Here is a 24,213-nt window from a genome sequence, read left to right as displayed (position 1 = left end):
ATATTTTTCAATAACCTAAGCTATTTATTATCTGAGTTATCTGTCAACTCATCTATATTATTGACTGGCGATTTTAACATAAATTATAACAATGAGGATTTAACAGACACAGACTCACTCAAAAATTTATTTCTAACTTTTGACTTGAATATGCACGTTGATTCAGATACTCGTGTTTCCCCATTCTCTAGCTCTTGTTGACTATGTTTGTAGCAATTTTGATGTACAGAACGTATCATGCTCAGTGATACCATCAGGTTTATCAGATCACGAAGCTATTACTTGTTCTGTACGTCTTGACTCATTAAGTACACAACGTAAACTTAAGTTTGGGAGACTTAACAGTAGAACAAATTACAATAGGTTTATCTATGAAGAAAAGAGGAACGGTTAAATACCCTAATCTCCCATCTGCTCTTCGGCCTGTACCACACTCAGACAATTTGCCAGTCCCTTCTCCACCCCAAAACTATGAAATTTTAGAGGAAGGTGATGAAGACTGTTTAGAAGGAGCAACCCATCCTTCTACATCCTATGACCCTGATTTTCAGGTAAGCGATAGGTCTAGTGATCCGCACAGAATTAGTCAAGCAGAGTTGAGTGACCTTATAAGAGATCTTCGCTTGTCTAAGGAAAAGGCTGAGCTGTTAGGGTCAAGACTACAACAGTGGAATCTTCTAAAACATGATGTGAAAATATCTCAGTACAGACAGTGTAGGGATGCTCCAGAAGTGTTTTATAAAAGACAAGCTAAACGACAGCGATCTTACAATGAATCGGATGGACTTAATTGAAATTTGGTGGTACAAACTTCTTTTATTTGTCAAAACACTAAGAATAATGTTTTTTTTATTAATTTTGTACTTAAAATATTCTAAAAGAAACATAACAATATTGTTTTATGTACTTTCACTTTTCACGTATAGTATAACTACTCTTTAAGATTAAGTACTGTGTATCTCAAAAACCAGAGCTAATAAAAATTTTTCATTGTTATTTTCGTTTTTATCACCCCAAAATTAGTAGAAATTGACTAATTTAGTGTAGGAAACATTCAAAAAATATTTTTTTGTTGTGTTGTGTAATGGAATCTCCATAAAAATTATTCAAAATCTTCCAATTGAGGCACTGCAAACATTGGTATCTCTAATCAATACCTCTTTTCACAATGAAATTTTTCCTGATTTTCTGAAAATATCCGTTGTCCTTCCATTATATAAAGGTGGAGATTCAGATGATCCCGCGAATCTTCGCCCGATCTCTCTCATTCCAACTATAGCCAAAGTTATCGAAAAACTTGTGAAAATACGTCTGACAATTTTCCTAAAACACCACAATATTTTAAGTGAAAGGCAGTTTGGTTTTCAAAGCAATAAAAACACGCACGATGCCATCTTTTCGTTTCTTTATAATATTTACTCCAAGTTTAATTCTGGTAGTGTAGCAGCTGCGGTGTTTTGTGATCTTTTTACGGCGTTTGATTGCGTTGATCATAAAATCTTGCTAAGAAAAATTCACCAATACGGCTGTAGAGAAATGACGCTCAAATGGTTTGAATCTTACCTTTCAGGAAGGAGTCAAATGGTAAGAACAACAGGACTTTTAGAAAAAAAAAAAGGGAAATTTTGTGTGGTGTTCCACAAGGATCAGTTTTGGGACCCATCTTATTCTTATCATATGTCAATGATATTGCAAATTTGAGCATTTCAGGAAATTTCACTCTTTTCGCTGATGACACGACGATATTGTGGAATAACAAGAACTCAAATGATTTACACAATGCAGTAATCTACTGATATGAAAACAATCAAGGAGTGGTGTGATGCTAATGTGCTACCTTCAATATCACTAAAACAAACATTTTATCATTAAGATGTGCTCTTGATGACCTGTCATTCGGTGATAACTTAGTGATCAGGAACGAGACTCAATCTGAATTTCTAGGTATTCACATTGACAACAAGCTCAAATTTATTGAGCATATTAAACAACTCAAAAGTAAAATTTGTTCTGGATGTTATGCAGTGAGAGTAACTTCAATAAATTTGGGAATCAAAACTGCCAGAACGGTGTTGAATCCCACCTACGTTATGGAATACCGTTTTGGGGAGTGTGCAATTTATCAGCACTTCTGTCTGTATTGGTACTGCAGAAACGGGCTATCAGGTATATGTGTAAAATCAAACCTCGTGATTCATGCAGACACAAATTCGCTGAACAAAAGATTTCAACAGTGATTGCTTTGTTCATTTTGGAAACGGTTTGCCTCATTTACAAAAATATGTCCCTATGGGGACATTCTTATGCCATTCTTATAGCACCCGTTCTACCGCGTTGAAATTGCCAATTCCTTTAACAAATTTAGTCAGGAATTCTATTTATTACAATGGGGTCAAGATGCTTAATCACTTGCCCTCAGATATAAGACAGGCAAATTTGACCAACAAAATGTTTAGAATAAAAGTAAAAACATTTCTGGCTGATAGACCCTATTATAATTTGCAAGAGTTCTATAATGATGAATTTACGTGACAAAATGTGCATATTTGAATTCAGGTTATATAACATTTTTGTTTATATTTTTGTTTTGATATGGGTTTGTTTTGTTCAATGGGTGTGTTTATTTATGTTATACTAGTACTATGTTGCTGTATCGCTGCTGTTCCACTGTTTTGACATAATTAGGCGTGCGCAGCGTTATAGAACAGTGCTTTCAAAAAATTGTTCTACAGCGCCATCTAGTGGCGAGTTAAGAAAAATTGATAGCCTAAAAACCTTCTCTATGAAAAGTAACCTATACATGTCAAGTTTCATCACGATCGGTTGAGCGATGTAGAAGTTTATCACTTACCAACCAACCATCCAACAAACATCCATATATATATATATATATATATATATATATATATATATATATATATATATATATATATATATATATATATATATATATAACTATTATATAAGTGTTGATAATATTTTTAAACAAGTCTGTACACAACCATGTTGAGACAAAATTTCGATATTAAACTATAGTGCATGTTCTAACTTTACTTTTTTGTAGGTGTTTTTATATTCACATTTTATATTTCTATACATACATTTGTATGTACTTTTCACAAGCTTTGTCCACAAGATACATTCTTAATGACAATAAAGTATATTATTATTATTAATGCATAAGGCTCATGCGTCTACTCAGAGCGTCCGTTGTCATTGCCAGGGTTGTCATCGGTGGGCAAATCATCGTTATGGGCCCCACCACCTTGCCTCTGACTCCACCGAGAGGGTCGATTGCGAGAGCCCCTTCCTGGACTACCAGGAAGCGGTCTACCGAGAGATTTACCCTGTAAACCCACGGCCGGCGCCGGAGAGAGAGTAATGTTCTCCCTCCCATGTGCGCCTGGGCTGCCAACCCGGTTTTGCACCAGTTGCATGAGTAAGTGGTGGCGCAACCCACCAAAGGCCTCGGGTGTTAGTGGCCAACATTGCTTATTGTTAATATTATTATTATTACTATTATATAAAAAAAAAATTCAAGACAGAGTGATACTAAAATGTAACGGATATACTTTCACAAGATTAATACTTCAGGTGCTTGATTTGTTATGCATAAAAGAAGGTTTTTCATTTTTTTAGTGACTGTAAATTTCTTATATTCTTACTTGTTTAATGAATCCCATTGATCACTTTAAAAATTTAATTTAAATATCTCAAGTTGAATTGAGATAAATAAAATATATTTTATTCATATTCATAAGTTTTTCAATTTCCCTGTTAGAAATGTGTAAAGGCTCTGCCTATAGCTTCTTCTGTTTATGAGGCTAGCTAAATGAATCCAATATCCATTTTAACTTGAAAAAATACAAAATAATGAGAAACGTCACCTTTCTGTTCTCAGGCTGGAGTTGCAATGGATGCACATCTTCTCCTGGGAAAACTGCAGTATGCTTGTGGCCAGTATGCTGAAGGACTAAAACATTTTAAAATGGCTGATCTCCAGAATTTAACTGAAAAAAGGTTGCCATTGTAAGTACTTTCTTTCAATTATCTCAATTATACCGAAATTTTCCTATTTTCATTTATTGAATTTTATGTATTTTTATTAGTAGGTTTTAAAAAATGATTCAGTCAATGATACATTTTATTGTCGGAATATTGTCTTATTGACAAAATCATTTATAAATATAGAAGTAAAAATATAAATTAATTTTCTTACAAAGATGTGTTGAAATTATACACTCACATTTATACATACAAATATAGAAATATGTAACACTTTAAACATGTACACATATGAGGAAGAGTAGATGATGTGAGTTGTATTAGCTGGGAAAGTAGTTGTTTTCCGGCAGTCATTTACCAGAACCTACTGTGTAGGTACATTGGAAGAGATGAACGTTTCGAGATTTAATTTTGAAATATTCATTCTCCTATATGTATGTACCTTCTCTCCTCGATACAGTATTCAGAATTATTTTGATTTCTGTCATAGTATTGCGACATGGGATGTTTCTTCTTCACTTGGGGCTTTGTTCACGAGATAGACCTGTTACTTGTTAACAATCTTTCTCTTAGATGAAGTTTTCACACGTGCAGTCGACCTGCGCTGAAATTAATCGAGTCCCAGACACACTGCTGTTTGGGTCGGATCTTTTCTGCAGTAACGAGAGGTAATAACTTGAAATCGATACATAGGTGATCCACTCGACTGATTTCAGCATCTCCTGCTGCTGGATGAACGCGAAACATCTGCAGGACTTACCTCTGTGAGGTATCTTGTGTAAATTTTTGTTGGATATAATTCAATATCCATCGTGGTATCAGCCAGGAAAGTAGTTGTTTTCCGGCAGGTATTTACCAGAATCAACTGGTTAGGTACATTGAGAGAGATGAATTATTCGAGATTTTATTTCAAAATATTTATTTTCTTATACGTATATAACTCTCCTCAATACATTTTTCAGAATTATTTATGCCTTTGTTATTGACTATTCCTGAACAGTTGTGTTGTTTGTTTATAACGTTACCAGTGTCTATGAATTTCTATAACAATTCTAATATGTATGTATATCTTACATGTCCACCTGAATGATTCTTGTTGACAGTTTGTATGGGCCACGAGTCAACTGAAGTTGATGTGTTTCAAAATTTTTTCACAGTCAATATCAAATGACTCATTCATAGGTGTCCCTTTTGAATGGAAGTTAAGTGGAAGTTAATTACATATTATAAAACAAAGTACCCTTGTGGCGTCTGTCTGTCTCTCTGAACGAAATAAACTCAAAAACTACTGAATAGATTTTCATATGGTTACCACCAAAGTACGGAGTGGTTATTAGTTGAAATATGATGATTTAATGATACTAGCCATGCGAAAATGGGGCACATGGCTAGTAAATAAATTATATAAATATCTACAGTTATGTCAACCAGTTAAAGTATCAATCAAACTTATTATTTTGTTTATTTGACCCAATAAGGTTTTTTGTGTTTTAGGAGGAGCTTGAAGATAATTGCAGAATCATATGCTCTCAAAGCACTTTGTCTTCAAAAGGATGATACAACCTCAAGTAAATTCAAAAAAGCTGAGAGATATGAAGAGATGTCTAAATCATTCGACTTAGCGTCAGATTTGAGTTTGTTATATATGCAAAAATTGGAAAAAGAATTGATCCCTACAGTGGCTAGTTCCAATACAGGTAAATAATTTCGTTTTGTCTAATAATAATACTATACCACATTGAAACTATTTCCTTGAATGGAGTTTTTTTCCCAACACCAAATCGTTATTTTTAACACCTCGATTCGTGTTTCGATCACCAAGTGATCATCTTCACAGTTCGACTTCGTAATCTAGTTTTTGATTTGAGCATACATTTTGTTTTATTGGTATTCATTTCAAGTAGTCTGGTCTGTTGATGAAAAATTGATGAGAGTGTCACTTACAAACAAGTAGCTTTCACAGATTCCCGCCTCTGCTATTGTATCATCTCTATAAACTGGAAGAATAAAGGACCGAGAGTGCTACCTTGTGGCATTCAAAATTCATTTTCTATATCCTTGGATGATTTGTTATTTGGAAGGAATTTTTGTTGTCATTTCAATGCTTTGCAATACTTTTCATCAAAATTTTCAAGTAGATTATTTTGTTAATCAACAGCAGAAATGCTGTTTCAATAAATTCGCTTGTTACGAAATCCAGATTGAACACTATTAATTATGTTGTTTTCCTCAAATAATCTAACAAATTCTTCATACACTACTTTTTCTGAAATTTTCTTAATAGAACTTAGCATGTTTATTGATCTTTGCATTCACAATGTAATGGCGAAAATTTCAAATCGATAGCATTAAGGCACACTCACAGAATTCACTATAGGTAATAATATAGGTACATATTATTATTTTTTTCCACTTTAAAAGTTTCGCTGGTTGGACCCTGCCTACCAAGCCCCGGAGCTGAAAACTATTAGAAATAATCTTTATTGAAATAGGTAATCCTAATCTACATTCACAAAGTATAATCTTATATATAGTAATTAGCAGCTCCTTCGATAGTATTAATATATTTGTTTTGTTTTAAATTTAAACGTACACACTAGGTATTTACATTTCGAGTTATATTTTCCATTGTTTTGCTAAAAGAAAACCATTCAAGTACAGCCAAATACCATAATAATCATATACAATCCTACATATGAACCAATAAGAATGCTATCCCAATATACACTTATAGCCCGAAAGAAAATACATATATTGATACCATTCACCTACAGCCAAATACCACAATAATCATATACAAACATACATAAGAAACCAATAAGTTATGCTATCCCACTACCCACTATACACTCATATCCCGTAAGAAGATACATATATTAATACTCGTATTGATACTAAAAATTATTAATCCTGATAGATATACAATACAACGATTTTACTTTTGCTGTAAATGGTTTATCATTTTTATTTTAAACTGTTGCAGAGTTTCTGATTTCTTTATATCATCTGGCAACCTGTTGTAAGCAATGAATCCCTTGAACACCAAGGTTTTAATATTGTAAGCTTTTGTTTGCCTAGTCACATGTAAGTTATGTTTACTTCTCGTATCATGCTGGTGAACTTGCGTATTGATAGTTATATATTTGTGAAAATATGATGGAAGAAGATTATGCAACATTTTGAAGATATAACTCATAGTTTAATAAATAAGTCTATTTTCTATTGACAGCCATTGTAATGTTCCCAACATCAATGATATTGGTGTATATCTGTTACATCTCAAAGTGATTCTCATTGCACGATTTTGAAGTTTTTGTAGTGATCTCATTTTATTGAGGTCAAAACCATACAATAAGGTCGGGCAATATTCGAAGTGAGGTTTGATAATTGTATTATATACGGTAATTCTTGAGCTCATACTCAAATGTTGAGATACCCTCGAAAAAAAATATAGTTTTTTGAGTATTTTTTTCTGAATATAATTGAAATGACCATTCAACGTTAAGTGGTTGTCAAGCATAAACCCTAAATATTTAAACTCTTGAACTAATTCAATTGTATTATTTTCTATTTTGATGTGAATTTCATTTATATCAAATTGTCTGTATTTAAATGGTGTGGCAATTATCATCCCCTTTGTTTTGTCTACATTCAGTTTCAATTTATTAATTTTGAGGTATTCTGTTATTCTATTTAAAGAATTATTCATCTTTTGTACGGCATTATTCAAATCTTTATCAGTTACTGATATTAACGTGTCATCTGCGAACAAGTGTATATAGTCACATTCATTGTAATGCTTTATGTCATTTATGTATACAAGAAACAATAGCGGACCCAAAATGCTTCCTTGTGGAACTCCATGTTGCACTTCCAATGGAGCTGACAATGAATTACCAACTTTTGTTTGTTGTTGTCTACCTGTTAAATAGTTGTTAATCCAATCAAGTACTTTTCCCCTTATGCCGTAGAGTTTCAGTTTTTTTAGGAGTATATTATGGTTAATGGTTTCAAATGCTCGCCTCAAATCCAAAAACACAACCACAGTGAACATATTTTTACTCATACTACTTTTCCATTCATTAACAGTTAACTGAATGGCTGACTCACATGAATGATTGGATCTAAAACCAGATTGATTCATAAAAAGTATACTCTTTTCATTACAATATTGCAACAGTTGTTTATAAACTACTAGCTCTAACAGTTTTTCAGCACAAGGTAAAGTGTTGATAGGGCGGAATTCACTACATTTATTTGTATTAGTCACTTTTTCAGTTGGAGTAACAGTACTAATCTTCAATTCTGTAGGAACCATACCTTTTTCTAATGATGTATTTATAAAATAACACCATACATGACCAATTACCTGAAAACTGTTTTTTATAATTTTACTATACATTTCATCAATAGGTGAACCTTTATTAGCATCAATTTCCGATATTACTATTTTCAGCTGTTTTAGGTCTATTAGTTCGAAGGCACTAAAGCTATCTTCATAATTTTCAATATAGCAAACTAACTCACACTCTTCAATACTTTGGATAATATCGTTGATACTACTTAGAAAGTATTTATTAAAACAATCTGCTATGTCATTACTGTCTTTTATCAATATATTTCGTCCATTCCGTTCAAAGTATACACCATTAAAATAGTAATTGTGTTTTTTTTTCGGATTTATTAAGTTTTTCAACGTTTTCCACATTAAACGTGGATTATGTACATTTCTATCAATTTGGTTGAAGTAAAAATGATCTTTCCTTTTTTTAATGATATTTACAACAGCATTTCGTTTAAGCTTAAAATTTTCCCAATTCACATCACTTGAATTCAGTTTAAAACACTTATATGCCATGTCTCTATCTCTACTTAGTTTTCTGACTTCGTTGTCGTACCAGGGTAATTCATTTTCATAATGAGTAATTGTTTTTAAGGGAGCTATCTCATTTACAACTTGGTTGAAGTGTTCTTTTATATTAATGAAAATATCATCTATATTGGTACTATTTAGCAGAAAAGTGCAGTTAATCAAGTTTAAATTGATATCATCGAGATTTTTATCAGTTAATCGTCTTACAGTTTTCATACATTTGTTGCTAAAATTAATTTTTTCAGAATAGAAACATTTGATTGATATTACAGCATGATCAGTAATTTTTGGTTCGTCTAGTACATTCACTTGACTATTTTCGAAATTCGTTAGTACATAATCAATTAGTGTTTTACTTGTATTCGTCACTCTGGTGAACGTTTTTACCTCTTGAGTTATGCCGTATGTATTAAATATATCCTTGATTTTGTTTGTATAAAAGTCACCTGAAAAGAAATTCAAATTAAAGTCTCCAACCAAGATTGTACGACAGTTGTTACAGAATATTTCTTCACATATATTTTCCGAATGATCCAAAAAAGTTGCATGACTTTCGTTTGGAGAATGATACAAACAACCAATTACCCATTTTGTACCAGCATATGTGGTTGTGATAAATTTACACCAGTAATTACGGTTATGGACAAATGTTTTATATACTGTATATTGAATTTCTTTTCTTACAAAGATAGTAACACCCCCTGTATGTCTAGAATCTGAGTCGCATCTGATTAAGGAGTAATTTTTTATATCTAGTTCATGATTATTCATTTCCACTGTAGTTCTTGATTCACTGAGCAATATAAATGATGGATTGTAGTAGGATATCTCAGCTAAGAGTTGAGGTTTATGAGCTAATAAACTTTCAATATTTAAGTAAACTATATCTGAATTATATTCAAGTTTGTTATGATGACTAATATATGAGTAGTTTAGTTTTTTGAATCTTTTTTGTCATAATATTTATTTACAATTTTTGGCATTCCTCTTATATATCTTATGCATTTCGAATTATCACCAGCACTCATTATTGATTCAAGTTTTGATTTTAATTCTTTATAGTAATTTCTCTGCCTAGGTGTTTGGTCGCTAAATATTTTTACTGAAGGTACCTTTTCTGTTAATTTTCTACTATATTTCAGTATATTTATTACCGATTCATTTGAATCCAATATAACTTTGATAGGACGGCTTTTTCTTCCATCATATTTTCCAACCCTCCTAACTCTAAAATTCTCTATATTACTATCTATATTCTGTAGTAGTTGTTTAACAGTGTTTTTTTCATCCTCAAGCCTATGGATTCTGTTTTCAGCATTCGACTCATTTACATTGATGATCATTACATTATTCGCTCTTTTTCTTCTTTCTTCCATCTCATTGATAAATTCTTCCATTTCCATTTTTTCTTCACCCTTCTTCAATTTAAATAATTCCGCTTCCATTGACACATTTTTGTTTTTCAGTTCAGTTATTTCTTGCTTCATAATATTAACTTCATTTCTGAAATCTTCTATTTGTCTGAGAAGCAGAGGTATTTTTTTAAATGTACCTCTACATTCATAGCAAAAAAAATTCAGAGATCTATTTTGCAGTATAACGGCTCGGTACTCTGAAGGACCTAGTTTTGTACAGTTTTCATTGGCGTGCATTGTTGTATGACAGCTGTCACAGGTTACAAGTTTGTCCTTCTCATGCATTTCCTCTTTACAGGTTTGACAATTTCTTCGCATCTTTAACATTAGTAAAAACGATATTGTACACCACTGTATTCAAATTATTGCCAGAAGCCAAAGTTTTTTATCTATGTGCAATTTCGTTTTTTTGTTTTGTTTTTTTCCACACTATTTTATTCTTCTTTGTTCCCCAACTTATCTCTTATCATAAAATGGTTTTTAAGGATATCTCCACTTTTTCAACAATCCGATTTCAGTTTATTTGCACACATAGATCAAAATTTTCTTCTTATCCAATCATTGTAGGTTAATGACTGCATTCTAAATGTGGAGTTTACACTTTCCTCTACACATTGATATAAGTTTGATGTTTATACACTTTTTTTTCCCACTAAAAACAGTTTTATTTACACATACAAATACACACGACTTTATTTATGACAAATACAGTGGATACAGTGAAGTTTTGGAACGGTTAAGTTCTCGTGCTCCGTGTAAAAAACCCGTCTGAAATGACTAAAAGTTCTTAAAAAAAACTTTAAAATAACATTACGTAAACCAAGAATGAGAATCACAAGGTGAATCCACCTTTTATCAACATAGAGATAACAAATTCCTCAGATATAGTCTGTGGTCAATTTAACGAATTCATTTCCAAATTTGCAGAGCTGAAATCATTCATAGCCGAGCAGAATGAGATTCTGTGGGAAAATTTGTCAGCACAAATCACAGGCCTCAAAAATACTATTAAAGTAAATGCAAAAAAGTTGGAAAAATTAGACGAAGAGGTTGATGATTTAAAACCTAAAAATAAAATACTTGAAAAAGCAGTGAGAAAAAATAATATTTAGTTCTGTATACGCAGAACAGGATCTAAAGAAGTTTATTTCGATTTTAGAGTTGCTCAATACCAATTTGGAAATGCAGCTAACTGGACAAAAACTTACGAAAAAACACTCTAAATAAAGTCATACTGGTAAAATTGTTTATCGTTGAAGACTTATCTGAAGAAGAAAGAGCAGAAAGAAAGATGTTGAATTAATATTCAGTAGGAGCTAGGAACGAAAACAAAAAAGCACACATATTCCATTAAATATTGTTCATTGAAGAAGTAGGCTACAGTTACCGAGATCTTGTTCAAGGAGAGCAAAGGGAAGCAGGTGATGATTTCAACGTGGAGAGTGAGACAGATCCTATAACTAAAGAAGGAACAAATATGGAGGAAACTCCAGAACAAACGAACTCTATTGAACTACCTATAAATTATCATAAAAGAGGGCAGACATCAACAGCGGACATTAATAGAGAAGAAAATATTAAGAAATCATTTAGGAAACAACTACCACGCAACAAATAATTTACATTTAACTGAAATTATTCACGATTATTTAAATTTAATTTTGCTTATATGTTTACGAAATAAAAATATCAAAATATGGACCCATTTATAGAAAACACAATTTGTTCAAAGTTTACCATTCCATGCTTAGGAGAAATCCTTTATGGGTGATTACTTTCGTGTTCCAGAATAAATATACATAGTTTAAAAAAAACTAAAAAATACGCTTTTAAAGAACATCGAACTAAAAAGTTGAAAATAATTTTTTTAAATAAGCCTAAAATAATAACGAACGAAAAATACTAGTATTATTGTAAATACAAAATACAAAACATACAAAAAATATGGCACAAAGCGCCCACGCTTTTTTCACAATAATACTACTATTTTTCGTTCATTATTGTTTTAAGCTTATTTAAAAAAAATATTTTCAACTCTTCAGTTCGATGTTCTTTAAAAGCGTGTTTTTTAGTTTATTTAAACTATATTTATTTTTCATTTTTTAGTTTCTTATGCTATAAAAGCTTGTTTTTTAGTCTTTTAAAACTATATTTATTTTATCTAAACTCTGGGATCAATTAGCCGTATATTCTTTAGAAAAATGATCATTGATATTTTCCGATTTTGGAGAGGGAGCCTGAAAATCAGCTACCACGCCCAAGGCAGCAGGCGCGCAAGGGAGGGTTACAAATAAGGCAGCAGGTGCGCGTGTTAATAAAAAAAAATACATTTTTCAAATGAAGAAATACATGTAAAGTGAGTTCGAATTAGATCAAGGAGGTTACGTAAAGCGCCACCTGCCTGCGAATAGATCAAGCAATAATGTCCATAATTCTGTCAAAGATCCCGAGCATTCAAACGGGAATAAATATGAAATGAAAAGGAGAGTTACAAACAAACAAGCATACATACATACAGGTGAAGCTAATGAAAATGTGTTAAAATTAAAATATACATGTAAAGTGAGTTCGAATTATATCAAGGAGGTTACGTACAGCGCTATCTGCCCGCGAATAGATCAAGCAATAATGTCGATAACTCTGGAGTTACAAACAAACAAATATACATACATACAGGTGAAGCTAATAAAAGCGTATTAATTAATTAATAAAAATCAAATTAATCAGGCATAACTGTTTGTAACCAACAAATTTTAAATATGTTTGTTTACTCCTTTCTAGATTTCATCTTTCATAGGTAGTTATTATTCATCTATTATTGAAATACTTTTGTTTTTATATATATATATTCATATTTATTGTATATCTCGATGAATAAATGATTATTATAACTATTATAATTTTGATGAATATTACTGGAGTTTTTTCCCAACACCAAATCGTTATTTTTAACACCTCGACACGTGTTTCGATCACCAAGTGATCATCTTCAAAGAGGAAGATTAAAACTAAGAACTAGTGCGAGCTAATCCTATTTATGCTATAAAGGTAACCCATACAGGTAAACCATCTAGGCGTACCAACCATACAGGTATACCAACCTAAATTAATTTTACAATTTTGCCTTATCTATTATTTTACAATATATGTTTATATAAAACAATTTTCAGCTATATAAAAATTAATTTCACAATATTGCCTATCCAAATTCATTTTTGCAATGTGTCCTTATGTAGTAATCAGTAAACCCAACAACATTTTTTTTTAACAAGCTATATAGTGTGTATGTATATAGTGTGTGTAAGCTATAAAGTATGTGCTCTTTGGTATAGGTCCGTCATCGTTATTCATAATATTATTGTGTTTACTTATTTCTACACTCTCACAGGCATCTAGTTGCCTGTTGTTGTTAACTTGTCTAACTAATCTTAATGAACTGAAGTCTATGGAATGGTATGACTTGTTTTAAAAACCACCTTCATACCTAGTTCCTTGAAAATCTTTCCAAAGTTCCTCGTATATTGGTGGTATGGAACTGAGATGTATGTATCTTGGTTTTTGTCTGAAAGTCAAGATTTCAATCATTCTTAACCTAAACTTCTTTTTCCTTATTATGTCATCTACTATACCCCTCGAGAAACCGTTAGTGGCTGCTATTTCCTGTATTGTACGTCTTTCTTTTGTGAACCTATCATGTGTTAGAGGGAAAGTCTAAAGACGATGCACTAAAAATTTCAACCCAGCACTTTTATGGTGTCCACAGTAATGTGAACTGTCAGGAATATACCTGTACGTGCTTGTTTCTTTTCTAAATATATCGTATTCTAACCCTCCATCTTGGCTCCTCATTACCAAAACGTCAAGAAATGGTAGTTGTCCCTTATTTTCTAACTCATACGTGAATTTTATTGATATCCATCTATTATTTAAAATGGAAACAAAGTCGTCAATATTCGATTTTTTGGTATCGAATATCGCGAAAATAACATCCACATACCTTAGCCAAATCCTAGGAAAATACTTCGACTTTTCTTTGGTTTCCATTTCGAATCTGCTCATGAACAGGTCTGTCAGGTAGGGGGACAAGGGGTTTCCCATGGCCGCTCCTTCCTGTTGTTCATAAAAGCAACCTTCTACCTGGAACCGATTTTGTTAATTTTGATGGTTGAGGAGGACTACATCAGGCTTATTCGCTTGTATGAGCCTGAGAGTGAGGAATGAATTGTTTGAATAAATTCGGTACTTCCAATACGGAATCCATATCCTCAGGAGATTAAGACAACATTGGTGTTTTGTCAATACTGTGAACATGTTGAAGATAGTAATTTAGCACTTGAAATGTCGCGTTATGTCGATGGATATAGGCCGAGACCGCATGTGTTGAACATGCTTACTCTGATGGGTATTGAGACTCTGCACCTGGTGGCAGGAGTCTCAATACCCATCACGCGGCTATGGTAGACTAAGGTGTTGAAGACGCCATCCTGGCAGATCATGATGAACCCCTGTTTCGGACTTTAGTAGCCCACTTAACGTAAGGAAAGCAGAGGTCAGATGCTTTGAAAAGCTGAGTTCTTCAATGCTGTTGAAAAAGATCCCATGCATCGGCTTATTCTCATGTAACCTCAGAAGTAAAGTGATCTCTACGGCTTTGATGTGGACTTTTTGCTAGGTTCCAACTTGGTGACAAAGTTGTGGTCACCTCATTCAGTGTACAATACAGAAGATGTCATCGTGTTTACCTAAACAATTCCAATCATATGGTAGATTTGCAAAAAATTAAAATTTTCAAAGAATTTACATCTCTTTCGATCACTTTTTTTTATGAATTCACATTATTTGAATTACTTGTTATTTGGCCTTATTATTATTATTGCAGTTCAATCTCAAGTTTTACTTAGTACTTGATAGCAGGTTTAAGAAGTTTAAAAAATAATCTCTAAGAGATTGTGTCTTTTTGCAGGAAGTCATTCTCCTCAACCGCCAGCAGTTCAAAAAGCTCTAGGTGAAGTCCTTGAACAGGCCTTACAAGCTGCACCATTTACATTTTTGCAAAATGGCAAAGCGTTTTTGGCTTTAGAGAGGTATAGAAACTCTTTATGTGCAGTAGAATCACAGGGTCTGAACAGTATTCGCTTGAAGTTTATGTGTCAGATGGCTGAATTACTGTTGCAAGGTCTTGTAGGAGAGGATTATAAGCCACCCTTGAATACTGCATTGAAAACTTCTTCCTGGAAACCAAAATATTACACTTCACTCAATCAAGTAAGTAAAGCAACAACCTACTTTGGGCTCTAGAAAACCTCTGTTACCTTAAGAAACGTGTGGAGAAAAATGTTAAAAAAATCTTCAAGATAAAATGATTTGCATCTTCAGGTAATGTTTTCAATAGTATTTGTTCAAGAATCCTGATTTCTGTATTCACTATGTTAGCTGTATTCTCAAAAATATAATAGTTTTACATTGGATAATCATTCCATATGAATCGAATATTCACTATTTTTAAGAATATCATGACAAGAAAATTGTAGCATTCTTGCATATTCAATTGAATTTATAGAAATATTTATTAAGTGTTTATTTTTCAACCTGCTTCAATGTATACAGACCGTTTAGAAAAGTTTTTAAATTAGTTTTCGATTCAGTGAAATAATAATATTTTCAGATCGTGACCCAATAGTTACCAGAGCAGAAACACTTTTTCTGCTCTTTCATGGTTGTTATGATCTGGTATGAACCAATTTTCAATACAACGTTTCATTCATTGGATATCATGATCAAAATTTTTTTCAATACAAACAGTTTTCCATCAATTTTTTCAGTCACGTATCACGTCACATGTATTTTTCGACATTTATCTTCAAAAAAATCATCTTAATCAGGTCTCTGCCAGAGATGTCTCAATAAAGTAGAGAGCAATATTTTTTGTATCTAGACCTCAAAGACATACATTAACTCAAAATATCTCTTCGAAATTTGCAGGTAGATTTGTATGCCCACAATGACCTGAATCAGATCCTTTGGTTCATCTCATTAATACATTTTTTTAATTGGGATTATATCTCAGTTCAATAAAAATAAGATAAGATATTTATTGACCTTTAAAAATTACAAAAATGTTTATGTGATAAATTCACAACATAATTGTGTAGGTACGTCAAGACAGAGGTGTAGATATAAAAATGTATATAGAATTTGTAAAGCTATGTAAATAATATTTGTAAAGCTGTAAAAATGGATAATCCTAGTAACTAGGCTTTATGTAAGGTAGTACGTTGAATAGACAGTACTAAATATTAAATCCATATATGGGAAAAAACATCTTCAATATTATAACGTGGATTTACAAGAAGTGATTGTTTTACGTAGTGTTTCAACTTTTTTGTAGTGAATGTCTTCCAATCCACCGGTATAAGGTTATATAGTTTAATTGGTAGATAGTCAGTCTGCTTCATTGTTTTAGTGTAGTTCACTCGAGGTAGTCTATACAAGTCTTTATTGCGGGTATTGTACTTATGAATTTCACTCTCCGTAGTGTTCGCATTTTTGTTTTGGTGTATCCACAAGATGGCTTCTGTAATATATATACATGGAAGTGTTAAAATTTGCATTTTAATGAACAATGGTTTGGCATGTTCCCTTGGTTCAGCCTCAGCCATAGTTCTAACAATTTTTTTTGATTTATTAATAACTGGTGGCACGCTGAGCTTGTGCCCCATAATAAAATCCCATACATTAAGTGGCAGTGAACCATACCGTAATATACAGTTTTCAGCACTTCAATTGATACTATTTCTCTGATATTTCTAAATAAAAATTGACTTCTGGACAGCTTTTTTTGCAATTCCTGAATGTGTTCTTTCCAGTTCAGGTTGGAATCTATGTGAAATCCTAGTATTTTGACTGATGAATCATTTGCTTTATTTTTTGAGAAAGTTATTTCTTTAGTTTTGTTTTTATTCAAAGATAAAATATTTGCGTTGAAGTAAGCTTCATCTCGTGACAGTGTCTCACTTGACATTCTATCGGTCTCTTCTAAATTCCTGCTTCTGATTAAAAAAGTTGAGTCATCTGCGTACATAAATACATCTGCGATGTCTAAGAAGGTTGGCAGATCATTCATATAGATTATAAACAACAGTGGCCCCAGGACTGAACCCTGAGGTATACCATGTTTGATTTGTATGGTCCTGGAGGTCACATTATTGTAGGATATGTATTGTTGTCTGTCCGTAATGAATGTTTTAATGAGTCGAAGAACTGGTCCACGTATCCCGTATTTATGGAGCTTTTCTAATAGGATGCCATGTGAGACACTGTCAAAGGCTTTCGACAAGTTGCATAGGATTGCACGTGTATGTACTCCTACGTCTAGATTTATTGCTATTGAGTGAACTATCTCAGTAACAGCTTGTGAAGTTGATCTCAGCGATCGAAATCTATATTGGTGGTCATCGAGATGTTTTCAGTTTTCCAAAAAGCTCGTTATTCTGTCTTTGATAATTACTTCAATTATTTTTGATATTATTGTAGTAATTGTTATATATCTATAATTATCACAGTTATTTATATCACCTTTTTTCATAATTGGGGTTGCTCTACACAGTTTCAGATATGATGGAAATTCTCCCTTCTCCATGCATGTATTAACTAGGTGTGCGAGTGGTGTGCTTAGGATTTCCAGTATGAGTTTATTTTGGAGCTTATGTTATATGCATCCGTAGTTGAACTATTTTTGAGTGTTTTTATCAAACTTGTTATTTCTTTTTCATTTGTAGGACTCAAGAATACTAAATCTTTCACAGTTATTTTAACGAGATCATCCCCAGATTCATCCGTGAGAGGTATTTTTTTAATAATGTTATCGATCATTGTGGAGATGAATTCACAGAAATCATTTGCAGTAAGGCAGGTATCGTGGTTATTACTTTTACCTGACTTACCCTGTAATTCATTTACGATCTTCCAAACTGTTTTTGTCAGGTTCTTACTGTTTGTGATAATGTTATCATACATACTCCTTTTTGCTTTCTTCACATTTTCTGTATATTTTTTTTTTGGTTTGATACATACGTTTTATTTCGGAGTCTCCTGTGTTTATGTATTGGCGTTTTATTCGTCTTACATCCTCCCTCATAACTTTCAGTTCCTCAGTATACCACTTAGGTTTTACAGCTTTTTGATTTATATTTTTCAATGGAAAAGCTGTTTCTATGGCATATGTGCTATTTTCACATATGAATTCAGAGAGGATGTTTGGATCCTTAGTTAAATAGTAGCTTGTCCAATCTATTCTGTTTATACATTGTACAAATTCATTGTACAAATACATTTTATATTTGAAAAGTAAAAAAAAATTGATTCAGTCCAATTATTCATGTACAAAATCTTGATTCATATTTTCAAATTACAAATACCGAACAAAACAATTATCTGGATGACACAAGATACAAAAATGATTTCACCCAATTGAATAAGAAAATAGATACTTACAAGAAATTTTCCATGCATTTTAACAAAATTATATGAAATAATTCCAAATCATATAAAGATAACTAAATCCTCATTGTTCCTATAAAAATAAAGTGAAAGAATAGTTAATATCAAATGATCAATATTTCTTCTATGATTTTATAAATTGATAATTCGTTAAAAAAATATTTCATACTTTTTTATTGAATTACTTATCCTTACAAGTATTATTATTATTGACCTGAAAGTTGATAAACTTCGAGAAACTCATGTGTTCTGATTCATGGCTACTAAAATTGATGAAAGAAATTATGTCGTATTGAATAAAAAAATTTGATAATGGAATCCAACGAACGTCTTTTGGAACAGCACTACATGAATGAGCATTTTCTTTCTATGATAAGAATAGTTATAGTATCCTTTTTATGGATATTAACGTTATGTATCTGAGTAGTTAAGAATTATTATTCAATAGAAAAAGAATTTTGTATGAAATATCCTTCGATTGTACATATTCAGCCATTCAGCTATATCTTCTAACTAAAGTTTTTGGATTCGCCTCAAATCTATCACATCCAAATATGATTCATATAAAACTTTACAAAAATTCAATCGTGAAAGAACAATTGAGTCCCAGAGGATTTTTTCTCAAAGAACATCCTTTTATTAATTAACAAAATTATTCACCACCATACATGACAACTTGTAATATTTGTACTTATACTCCAATAGTAATATCACGAAATCATAATGTTATTATTTATATTTTTTTTTCAGTTCATCCCGAAAAATGAATGTGAGGAGACTATCCTGTTATTGCTTGTTGCAGAGTCTATGGCAGTTCGAAATGCTGTCTTATCACAATCTCCCGAGTTCAGAGATATTAGGCTCAGTGCTTACCAGGATGCTATAACAGTTTATGATCTGTTAACAGTCGCGACAGTGAGGTGGGGGCAGATATCATTATTGCAGGAAGTAAGTTATTTTAAAGTATATTAATAAAATTTCTTTGTTTTTTTTCTCGACGACCCAATGAAATTTCAGTATTCTTGAATTACATGGACGGAATCTTTTTTTAATAATTTAACATTCCAAGAAACCTTTGATTTAGCGCAAACTGATGTTATTGTCAATTAAATGTAATATAAATTTTATAAAATTTCTTGATTTGTCTATACGAATAGAAGATGCTCAGGAATCATTTAATAGAGTCAACGACAATGCAGAATCACTGAAATGTGTTATAACAGGTGACAAAATACGGGTTTAAAGATATGACATCTAAACTAAGGCTCCATCATCCCAGTGGAGGCATTCTGACTTGTCAAGACCGAAGAAGGCTCGACAAGTGCGGTCAAACGTAAAAGTTATGTTCTTTGATTTCCATGCATCATGAATTCTTGCCACGAAGTCAAATGGTCAATGAGCAGTACTACCTACAAATTTATGTGAGTGAATCAATCCGAAAAAATGTCCTGTTTTTTTTACCCATGGCTTTTACATCATGATATCGCACCCCAAACGTGCCCGAAGTGGTCCTAGTGCGTCGAGTGCGCGCTTTCGGTATACCTACCTACAGATGTAATTTTTTATTTATCTCTAATAAGGTTCTTAACATTCGCCCACTGCGGAAACAATAAGTTCCTGACAGGCGTCAACCTCAGTTAATTTCTGTGCCTTTTGCACAGAAAGTGAAAAAACCTGCGGTTGCAGGTTTTTTTTACTGAGAGTAAATGAATTTCATGAACGCAAACATGTCGCTACATCAAAGAAATCAACATAGTCGTCTCAAGCTAATAGCATTGCAATTCACCCACAAAATCATTGGGATATGTCTTCCCTCTATATCTCTTGAGGACGCCGCTAACGAGCCATTAAAATAGGGATATGCGACAAAGAACGCGAAAACACCAACAAAGAATGCGAAAATACCGCCAAAAGAACCGCTCGATGTTTTTTCTGATATTACGTTTAAGATAATATTAATAGGCGTCGGACTGGGAGTTCTAATATAAATTTTCCATTGATATATTCTGTATGATGAGAAAGTAATTAAAATATGGTGAAAACTAATTTCGTTTAAATATTTTATTTTGGGAAGGACAATTTATATTTGAAATAGTTTTTTATTATTTAGAATTGTTACCTTCTACAGATCTATAATATAATACAAATGTAGAAAGGGCAAAAACTTACTGCATTTAATAAATTAGCTTTTTGGAAAAAAATCAAATTTGTCATTAACTTGAATTTAAAAAATTTTGCTTATTAAAAGAAATATGTATTATCTGGTGACGTTTTAAAGACTATCCATTTTCTTTATCCAACCTATTTAAATCAAAACGTTATAATTTGTAGTTATGATTCGTCTTTTGATGTAAATAAATTTGATGTTATTATTAACATTGACACTGATAATATCAAATTGATCGTCGGAATGATAAAGAAGATGGATAAAGTATTCAAAACATCACCAGATACGTATACAAATAGAATAGATTTCCGCGGTTAGAAATTTGAACATCTGATTTCGAGATGAACCGCGTTAAACATTTTGCGTTGTTCGACGTTTCAGCTTCGACTTTGACATTTTCAGGAAGTAGAAAAGTGTGGCTGCACTGAGAGATACACTTTATATATTCTCGTTGGTTTGGAAATGAAGATCCATATTCCTTATTGGATTTTATAGTTGATTCAGAAACTATTTTATAGATTCAATGGGAATACTTACTTCGAATAAGACATTGCGATAATTTTAATCTGAAAAAAGTCTACAGGGATTCGTTGAGTGATTCTTAACTAGATGAATCAGGTTCATTAGGATTGATGACAACTGGAATATTTTTTTCTGATAATGAGTCTTTGCGATTATTCAGATCCCACGTCTCTGCTTCAATTCTGATTGTTTTGTGGATACATTTTTTCCAAGCTTATTGGTCGACTGTTGTCAGAGCACTGTATAGGTATTTCTTTACTTCACACAGATTGAAGGTCTTATTATTCCTTGCAATGAATCCTTCAACTTGAGCCCAAACCAACTCTATTGGATTCAATTCACAGTGATAAGGCGGCAACCGAAGAACCGACATTCCTTTAGTTTTCGCCATCTCATCGGTGACATACCTGACGAATTTTGACTTATGACGTTTAGCCAAGTTGAGGAGCTCCGCATTTTAACATAGTCGATTCAAAAAGAATAGCTTTCATTTGTTACCACTTAGTAATATCTGCTTTCTTCCAACACGACGTCGTTAGCTTCTCGACTCGTCTACTATGGTAACTTGCATTATCCATTACTATTACGGATCCCTGCGGAAGTTTCACAAGTATGTTTTTAAACCATTCTTCGAATACGGTGGCATCCATTTCTTGATAATAATCCCCATTTCTCTTCGATTCAAACACCATCAATTCATCTTTCACGAATCCTTCACTGCTGCCTATGTGAGTGATGATAAGACGACGACCTTTTCCAACTGGAATTTTCAAACCAGTGGACCAACCTTCCATAAAGGCTTGTCTTCCACTTTTGATGTTCTGATCTTGCCAAACCTTCGAGACGGTATGACCCTCATTGACCCATGTTTCATCCAAATAGAAAATAGATTTACCTAGTGCTCTGGCTTTCTTTATTTCTCTCAAATAGTTTCTTCTCCATTCTACAATCTCTGATTTTTCTATTAACATGCTCTTTCTATCTTGATTTCTAAAAGTGAAATTCAGCTCATGTAATATCTTCCCTAATCGAGTTCTTCTTATATCAGGAAAAAAACTGTCTTCACGAATAACTGACAAAACTTTATTTAATGTAGGTATTTCGTTTTTTATGTAAAAAGAGTGTACTGTTCTCCTAATAGAATTCTTCACTTCATCGATAACCAAACACTTTCTACCAGTGGATACTTTCGGCTCGAAAAAGTTGTTGTTTTCCTTGAGTTCCTTGAGAATTCTAAAAATTGTCAATCTATTGACACCAGTCATACTCGCTCATTTTTGCACTACTTTCTCCTTACTTTTTATTTCGGGCGGATATTGTATTCTTGAAGAATTATATACATACATAACATTTTTTTTTCATTTATATTTAATAGTGACAATTTCGGACGCTTCGCAATTCCCGAACAACTATCTTCCATGTTGTATAGCTGTTCATTCAACGCGCTCTCAAAGTAAACTGAAAAATATCACGAATAACCCCTCTAAAAAGCCAATTCGGTCTTATTGATGGGTGCGATGTGTCTGTTGACAGTATAATTAAAAGGAATATCTATTTATACCGCCTTCAAAAAAACAATGTTTTTCAATCCCCTTCAACTAAGTACCTATTTGTTGGAGAATGTCTTGGTTACCACTGGACATATTTTAACATTTGTCATAGTAGATTTGTTATTTTGTTTGTTATGAATGATATTTTTCAAGAATAAATATTGTATTTTCGTCATATAAATTCATTTATTCAATTCGTTGAGAGTAAATAATTTGAATGCAGTACGCCTATGGCACTAAAATATATATATATATATATATATATATATATATATATATATATACTGCTGTAGTCTCTCTCATTTCTGAACAGATTATAACTATACAAGTGGCCCGGTCCCCCCTTTTAATATCTCTGCGCCTCCCCCTGGGGGGAGGAGGCGCCCCACAGTTTGAAAACCCCGATCTGAAGGTTATCCCAAAGATCGAGTTTGAGAAGTATTTCGAGTATTGGAAGCTGAGCTGGCACGAGTGCATAATATCTAATGGAGACTATTTTGAAGGCGGCAACATCAATATAGATGATGAAAAGAGAAATGAAAATTTCTGTTTTTTACCACTTTTATTTGTAACTAACGTTACTGCAGTTTCGTCCTATATGAACATTTTCAAACTTAAAAAATAAACTAAGAATGATTCATTACATTCGCTAATATAGAGAGTGTTCCTTAAAAACATGCTAATATTCAAGGAGGTAATTCTTAGACCCATTTTAAGGAAAAAACGTCCTATGGACGTATGTCCTAAACGCCTTAACTTTTGAGATACAGGGTGGCAAAGTTTTCAAAAATAATCAGTTTTTTAATAATAACTGAGATAATTTTGTAGACATCTTTGGCATATTTGGTACATATGTTCCATGCCTCAAGGCGCATTTTCTGATGTACAATTTTCTTAACTTTCTCTGCCAGTGGCGTACGTACGAGTTTTGAAATGTATATTTTTGGCGAAAAAAATACTACGCCACTGCTTTATCTTGAATTAAAAATTATTTTTAAAATCTCTATACATTTTTGAGCACATTTGATTTGCTGGGTTTTCTTTGTCCGACGCATGGTTTTCGCTCAAAAAATTAAAAATCGCTTTACTTAAGGATAAATTCCTTAAAAATCTGATGCGGTATCGTGCATCGACTGAAAGCAAACTAAGAGATCAGATTTGTTGCAAAATAATTGAGGATCT

The 24,213-nt window shown here is 32.5% G+C and overlaps 2 protein-coding genes across 3 annotated transcripts in view; one reads left to right on the top strand and one right to left on the bottom strand.

The window, feature by feature from the left end:
* Ttc7 (Tetratricopeptide repeat domain 7) overlaps positions 1-24,213 on the top strand; it is a 57,174-nt gene that overhangs the window by 5,683 nt on the left and 27,278 nt on the right. For both annotated transcript variants that reach the window (XM_074177202.1, XM_074177203.1), the window contains exons 3-6: positions 3,902-4,029; positions 5,500-5,702; positions 15,257-15,558; positions 19,543-19,740. In XM_074177202.1, the coding sequence (XP_074033303.1) occupies positions 3,902-4,029; positions 5,500-5,702; positions 15,257-15,558; positions 19,543-19,740 (831 nt within the window). The remainder of the gene's footprint in view (positions 1-3,901; positions 4,030-5,499; positions 5,703-15,256; positions 15,559-19,542; positions 19,741-24,213) is intronic.
* LOC141483034 (uncharacterized) lies at positions 8,048-11,037 on the bottom strand. The gene is made up of 2 exons (XM_074177204.1): positions 10,033-11,037; positions 8,048-9,324 (listed from the first exon to the last, which is right to left on the bottom strand). The coding sequence occupies exons 1-2, from the start codon at positions 10,618-10,620 to the stop codon at positions 9,274-9,276; spliced, it is 639 nt and encodes a 212-aa protein (XP_074033305.1). The 5' UTR covers positions 10,621-11,037; the 3' UTR covers positions 8,048-9,273.

This window comes from Leptinotarsa decemlineata, unplaced genomic scaffold (genome assembly GCF_025532065.1).
Source record: "Leptinotarsa decemlineata unplaced genomic scaffold, Ldec_3_MD MMD2_tig00002159_RagTag_RagTag, whole genome shotgun sequence".
NCBI classification, from domain to species: domain Eukaryota; kingdom Metazoa; phylum Arthropoda; class Insecta; order Coleoptera; family Chrysomelidae; genus Leptinotarsa; species Leptinotarsa decemlineata.
The sequence above is the reverse complement of the archived record's forward strand: the minus strand, read 5'-3'. Positions and strand labels throughout refer to the sequence as shown.

Excerpts from the sequence above, each read along its gene's own strand:
- LOC141483034 (XM_074177204.1), bottom strand. The coding sequence starts at position 10,620 with ATGTTAAAGATGCGAAGAAATTGTCAAACCTGTAAAGAGGAAATGCAT. Across the intron at positions 9,325-10,032 it reads TATTGGATTCAAATGAATCG|GTGACTTTTATACAAACAAA; the intron begins GTAATAAATATA and ends ATTTCTTTTCAG.